We start from the raw sequence: 7,439 nt of genomic DNA on the forward strand, positions 1-7,439 counted from the left end.
ATAAATTCGTCAAGTAATTTTATTTTTTCATTAATAATTTTTTTTATTGAGACAGCCGTAAATTAGCTTTCCAAATCCTTCTAATTCGCCTCAACCTGTTCTCATCATGTGTCGTTCTATGTTCTTGTTATGTGTCTTAGTTGGTAGGTCTTCCCATAAGTATTCTTTGCAGAGGACTGACTTAACCCTTTAAAGGGTCATTTTTTTTCTAGTCATATTATGTTAAAATATTTTTAGGCTTGAAATTAGAATAAGAAAAGGGATTCATTTAGCTTATTAGATAAATTTAATTTGATTAATTAATTAATTTGGTTAATTAATAATTAAGTAACAAATCAAGACACATCATTTTGTCTGAGATAAAGTACTGAAGCATCTAAGTTTCTGACTTACTAAAAAAATTTGTCAAAACTTATGCCAACCTACATAATTTCATACAAAGATTGATAAATTTGGTGGGAAGCATACTTCCCAAGGCCCTAGAAAGGGTTTTAGTTTTGTTAACCAACTTAACCAACTGGAGTAGTCTCACGAAAACTTTCTCTCAAATTCTCTAATAAATGTCATGCCAGAGAATGCTTTACATGGCACTGGCATTCACGCCAAATTAACTTTTGGAGTGAATTTAGCAAATCGTATCATCCATCCTTGGCAAGTTATTTGGCGATTATTCCCTGGCATGTGGTTAATAGTATCCGAAAATCAAATTAGTGTTTTAGACATATTTTTTTCTCAATCGATTGAAAGCAAAATTTAACACAAACTTGCACTTGTAGTTACAAAATCTCATACCAAATCTGATATATTTAAGTCATTGCGTTTTTGAATTGTCGATTTCACTTACTTCTGAAAGTAAAGACCGGCAGACAGTAATCAGATTTGGTTTAAATTTGACAAGTAGCTATACTGTAGATGTTAAATCTCTGTACCTAATTTTATCTGCCTAACTCTCCTCGTTTCGTAATTATCGTATTGACTTATTTTCAAACGGCCGGACAGACTTCTTCTAAAGAGATTTTACTCAAAATTTGGTATGAAGACCGTATACCAACCATCTCAAGTATCTTTCTCACAGATAGACAGATGGACATTTTCCAAAAATGTATTTTTCGAACTCAGGAAGGTCAAAAATGAGGAGATTCGTCGTCAAAATCTCGAGTTCGAATTTTTTGACGATTATTATACTAAGTATACGATAAAGTAAAAATACATTTTTTAATTGGAATTAATATTAATATCACTATTAATTATAAAAGAGAATGTGTGTGACTGTGACCAGATCTAGATCTGGCTCTATAGGCCAGATCTAGATCACCAAATTTGAAACATATATACTTTGAATGGCGGGAAAGTATACTTCGAAGAAATTTAAAAAAATCTTTATTATAAATTATGCGAAATTTTGATTTGTTTATATGATAACCTACACAATATATCATCACTAAATTAATTTTTATTCTATTTTAAAATTCAAAAATCGCTATTTAACTTGACTTGTTTCGCGTTTGTAAAAATAGAATTTTGTGATCTATTTTTCACTCTTTCTTTTTTTTTGTTTAACAAAGCTTTCAAATATTATAGACATATCTCCTCGATGATAATATGCCTTTTTAACACTTTCTGGGTTGAATTTTCAATTTATTTAACCAGGTTAAATGAATCAAATTTTGATTCCATAAAGATGATGCCACTTCATAGAAATTTTAAGAAATTGATTTTAAGACTCCAAAATATTTTTTATAATAATGAATTAATGGCTAAAGTATAAGTAACTATTAAGATCTAAAATATATTAATTACTAGCCGCCTTTGGCGACCAGCCGGTTCACCAGTATTACCGCTCGCTACGATTTTCAATTAAATATTTTAAGTAACTGGTCTCTTAATAGATTCTCAAACAAAACATTTTTAATCTTCCAATTTTGATAGTCATACCAAACTTTTACTGTTGTTTAGATCGTTTCGTTCAATTTACTATATATATTTTGCTAATTTGTTGTCATTTCCGGTAAAACTTCAACTTTAACTTAAAGTGGAAATGATGAAATTGCAATTAATATAAAGATATTTTTAATAAACCAAGCGTTTTATTTTATTTATCATCTTTATTGTTATTTATTTATTTATTATTATTATTATTGAATATGAGTATTGCAAACAGAATCGCTCGGCATTTAAGTCTTATGTGAACTAAAAAATATTTTTCATAATTTATGTAATATCTCAAAGAATAATTCAACAAAAATTTCTCAGATTCAGCATAAAATTCAGTTTTTAGTTTTGCTTTCAAAAGGATTGAAATGAAATCAATAATAATATTTTGTTCCGACCTATAAATATATTCCAAAAATTATGAAGTCTAAATTTAATGCAGTACGGTATCAGATTCTGAGAAATATTCTGGACACACCAAATTTTAAATAAATGAATGAATGTTTCTATTTTCCACGATCAACTAAGACTTATTTATGAAGTTTTGAATGTTAAAAATTTAGAAAAACTCAACATTTTCATAATCTTAGGCCAATTAATCTTGAGAAACCTGCACGCTGATTGGCGTATTTTCTTTGAAACGATCGATGGAAAATCTAAAATTATCCTTTTTTTATTGAATAGTGATATTCACATTTTCATAAATCAATCAGTTTAAGTGATTGATTTAGTTGATTGGAAATTAACTATTTTTATTTAAAATATTAGTGTTTCAAGAACATTTTGTTAATCGTGATTTCCACAGCAGAAGCTTTATGTAAAATCAAAAATTCGTTATTTATTACAGCATTTATTGAATCAAGTTACATAAAATATAATCATTTTCCATTTAGACCATTTTAGCAGATCTGTGTCTTACTAAAGCTTTACAAATTAGCTGTGTGGCCATGATTTGAATGGATATCCTGTTCATATTAAACAAAACTTGCCTTTAAAAAAAACTGATTTATTGGATTAATAATATGGAGAGTGTAAAAGATCATAAAATAATTTTTCTTGAATTTATTTTTTAGAAAAAAATAATATTTCATATTTGTTTCATTTCCTACAGACCGTGCCGAAAATTATATTTTTGCAGATTTCATTTCCAAAAAGATTAAATTTATTTTTAATTGGAGCTTTAATCAATGTGATGGCAACACTTTGAAAAAAGCTAATTTTTTTCCCATGAATGCGAAACGTGCTCGTGCAGCTTAAATTTTATTTTTATTTTGTACGAAAAAAATTGTTGAAAAATATAGTTAAAATATTTATTTAAAAACTCATTAAAAATAGAAATTTAATTTTAAGGGTAAAACATTGGTATCATTTAAAAGATAAATTTTTGATCTTTAACTTGATGTAAAAATCCTTTTTGTGCGGTAATATTTTCGGAAGTTATAGCAGAAACACGCCAACATTTTGCTTAATTTTTAAATAAATAAAATTCTAATTAAAAATTCTAAAAAGTAACCCCCAGGTTCACATTCCCGACCTCCAAGGTATACACGTGCCAAATTTGGTAGCTGTAGGTCAAACGGTCTGGCCTGTAGAGCGCCAACACACACACATTGAGCTTTATTATAAGTATAGATATCTCTTATTAGTATGTTCATAAAAAAGTATATTCAAAAACTGTTTCGATTAAATTCATTTACATGCTAGAATGCTCGTTCTTGTAAGTAATTTCTATTAATGCAACTGTGGTCTGCTTTTTTGGTATGAATATTTTGTCTGATTATTTTATGCTTTGTTGTGTTGTTGCGACTTATGACACTTTACTAGCCCGCTGAGAGTTATCTGTCAGCGATTTAAGTCGAGTGAGGGTCTCTTGTTTTTTCAATAGCCCAAACTAGGAACAAGAGCACGACTTAGCTACTTCAAGCGTCACATTCGCTTGCACAACCCCTTTTTACAGGGGGGCATATTCACACACCTCACAGACAGAACACAGGAAAAGAACAACCATTCCCGAATCCGGGACTTCCACATCACTGGAAAAACGCACTACCCCTATGCCAAGACGCCGTTTCCATGCTTTTCTTTGTGATGGAAAAGAATCCGATTGTCTGATTAAAGAAATTTTGAAACTGTTCTTTTATTTTGTACTAACAGTATCTGCACAGCGTTGCCCGTGGCATAACATCCAAGAGGAAAAATTAGCTTTAAACTTAAGTCTGATTCATTATGCCTCTGAAATTCAATTATAGTGTTATTTTACTTTGCACAACAGAAGACTCTCCTTTCCTAAGTGTGGACATTGTTTCTCTGATATTCGCTAACCGAACGTTTCTTTCCTCGACATTTTCATTAACGCGCAACAAACAAAGCGTTTTAGCATTTAACGTGCTCCGGCCAAGGTTGGATTTCCTTCTTTTGGGCATAATGAGTTTTGAATCACTGTTTAAAATCAGACGTAAACAAAGAAATGTATCACATATGCACACCACAGCTCTTTCTAATTGCACATGCGAAGTTTGAGAATTCTGCTCAAGCGCGGATAAGTGCAAAACACAAGTATTGCTGCTTTACGCATGCGCGAATCTTAGTAAGAAAATAATTAAAATTGCAATTATAAAATTCCTTCTTTTATTTTGATATGACTTCAATATATTAAAACCTTCCCCAATAAATGCCCTGCACAATGGTACAAATATCTCCAAAATTAGTTAAGTATTTCTCGAGTTTTTAGGTCCTTCATTTTATACTATGTATAAATAGATTAGTGAATTGTGGTCCAAAATTGCCAAAATCATGCGAGCTTTATACGCATTTTAAGATATTTTTTAATTTTCTACTAATATCATTTCTTAAATTTACAAATCACGTATTCATAATGATTGTGAATTTGATATCGATGGTGTTTCTCAGAAAATGAAATTTAAATAAGCGATCTAATTGCTTTAAGTAGTAAACATTTTCTTTGAACGTGAAGGACAGAATTTTTTAGAATGGCATCATTTCTACTTTTATCACGATATGTAGTCTTTTCAAAATTGTTAAATGAAATTGGTAAAAATAATTACCGTATTTGGGACCATTTTTCATTATTTACTTTACATGATATGTGCTCAGATGTATACTAGAATATGACATGATGGCTGGAAGCAAAAATATGAATTATAAAATCTGTTTGGAGACCTTTATGAAAATTTATTTTCCTTCTGAGAAAGTGGACAACAGTGGCAAAGAGCTTCTTTCAAACCTATTAAACGATGCCAATTCAATGTTGATTTCTCAAATCGAAAAGGATTTCAGTTCAGTTTCTAAAGTCAACGGGCAGACATTTCAACACTGCGCTCGAAAAGCAATCGATGCGATTTTCCCACAAGAGTTGAAAGCGCATGCATTATCAGAAGCTTATAAGCAGCTAGTCTTGTTGGAGAGTGGTTGCATACTATATAAAGAAGCTGATTTAGAAACTGATGATAATGCGGAAGTTCCGAGAAGAAGCACTCGAAAAGACAGAGAGTCCAAAATAGATGAAGGTCCAGTACGTCTGTTCAAGTCAGGCATTACGAAAATGTGTCCGAGAGTTATTCCAAATGTTAAAGTTGACAGCAAAGCAATGGGATCTTTGGCATATTTTATTCACTCTTTTAACAAGATAGTGGCCGAGAGGGCATCTGAAAAATTTGGTAAAAAAGAGGAACTACAACCTGCGGATTTAAGACAAGTATTAAATGAGTATTTAAAAGATAATGTTCAGAAATCTGCTATTAGCGAGGGTAATAAATCTTTGGCTTTGTACGAAAGTGGTTTACTTGAATTTAAGCCAAGACCGGTCAAAGTTAAAAAGCTGAGCCCTAAACCAAAGCGAGAAAGTCCCAAGCGTTTACCTAAGAAACGAAGATCCAAATCTCCACAAAAAGTAAAACTAAGAATAAAGAAACCTATTAAGTCACCAATTAAATCGAAAAGGCCATCCAAGGTTAGAAAAGTGAGCCCCAAACCAAAAAGAAAAAGTCCCAAGCGATTACCAGAAGCAAAGAAACGGAAAGCCAGTAGCAGTCCAAAGCGACCCTCAGCACCTAAGAAACGGAGATCTAAAACACCACCAAAAGAAAAACTAAGAACCAGGAAACCATTTAAGAAAGTTACTGAAATTAAGAAACCTGCAAAATCTCCAATTAAACCGAAAAGGCCCGCCAAAGTAAAAAAATTAACCGCTAAGCGAAAACACAAAAGTCCGAAGCGATTATCAGACGTTAAGAAACGTAAAGCCAGTACAAGTCCAAAGCCCTCACCTAAGAAACGGAAAGTCACCAGAACTCCAAAGCGACCGTCAACACCTAAGAAACAAATATCCAAAACTCCGGCAAGAAAAAAACAAAGAACCAAAAAACCATCTAAAAAAGTTGCAAAAATTAAGAGACCTGTAAAAGTGCCAATTAAACTGAAAAAACTGGCCAAGATTAAAAAATTAATCCATAAGCGAAAACGCTCAGTTCCAAAGCGTCCACCAGCACATAAGAAACGAAAAGTAAGCAAAAGACCAAAGCGTCCATCAACACCTAAAAAACGAAGATCCACATCACCACCAAAAGAAAAACCTAGAACCAAGAAACCTTCTAAGAAAATTTTAAAATCTCAGAGTTTTGCAGCGGCTATGTCGTCATGTGTTCTGAAAGCCTTTTCTGACATAGATATATCCTTAGCAAAGGACACTGCAAGCAAATTTAATCAAATCCTTGAAGAAACATGCGATGCGTTAATCAAACACAGTATTTCCCATGCTGCAAAATCCAATGAGTTAAGCACCCAAGACATCGAAGCAGCTCTATTAAAACTCTTTCCCCCAGAATTGGCCGCACATGCCCTATCTGTTGCGACTAACGCTGTATCTTTATACTTTGAAGAAATGAAAAGAAATCGACCTTAAAGTTAGAAATCAAGGCTGTAACGGATCAAATTTAAATCAATTGCTTTTATAATTCCTAAACTCTACCTAAAATCACTTGGAATATTTTTTTAGATAATAAAGTAACTTTTTACTTTGTCTCGATTGGTTTTAAATAACACACATATGAGCATCGGCTTTGAAAAGTCAGTATAAATCAGAGAGTTTCTTTGCAAAAGGTTAGTATAAAAGTAATCTGATACTCAGTCTTTTAAATGAATTTTCAAATATTTAAGTATTGTTTTAATCAAATTAACTACACACACTGTACCGCCGCTTTTGGCGATCCGGGTGGTCACCAAAAGCGGCTAGTATATCATAAATTAAAACAATTGAAATTCTAATCACAGCCTTGATATGTTTTATTCTGTAACGATTACTCATGAATTTTTATTCTTTAATATTCATCTTGCATATATGCAAATTTTGCATATTGCATAAATCAACGTTTGGGAATATCAAATTTGATTTTACGGTTGATTGTGAATGTGATGTCTAAAAATTGGAAGAAGGGATGGCATTTGGCATGTACTTGTGACATCAAAACTGCATATATGTATCAAATTTG

The 7,439-nt window shown here is 31.7% G+C and overlaps 1 protein-coding gene across 1 annotated transcript; it reads left to right on the plus strand.

Annotated features, from left to right (window-relative positions):
* The first annotated feature begins 5,068 nt into the window (after nt 1–5,068).
* Nucleotides 5,069–6,853, plus strand: LOC129985034 (neurofilament heavy polypeptide-like). Its single transcript, XM_056094961.1, has one exon. It carries the CDS (start codon nt 5,069–5,071, stop codon nt 6,851–6,853), a length of 1,785 nt encoding a protein of 594 aa, XP_055950936.1.
* The last annotated feature ends 586 nt before the right edge of the window (nt 6,854–7,439 follow it).

This window comes from Argiope bruennichi, chromosome 9, assembly GCF_947563725.1.
Source record: "Argiope bruennichi chromosome 9, qqArgBrue1.1, whole genome shotgun sequence".
Taxonomy (NCBI): Eukaryota; Metazoa; Arthropoda; class Arachnida; order Araneae; family Araneidae; genus Argiope; species Argiope bruennichi.

Bases quoted from the DNA above. Each gene is read 5' to 3' on its own strand.
- LOC129985034 (XM_056094961.1), top strand. From the start codon at position 5,069: ATGGCTGGAAGCAAAAATATGAATTATAAAATCTGTTTGGAGACCTTT.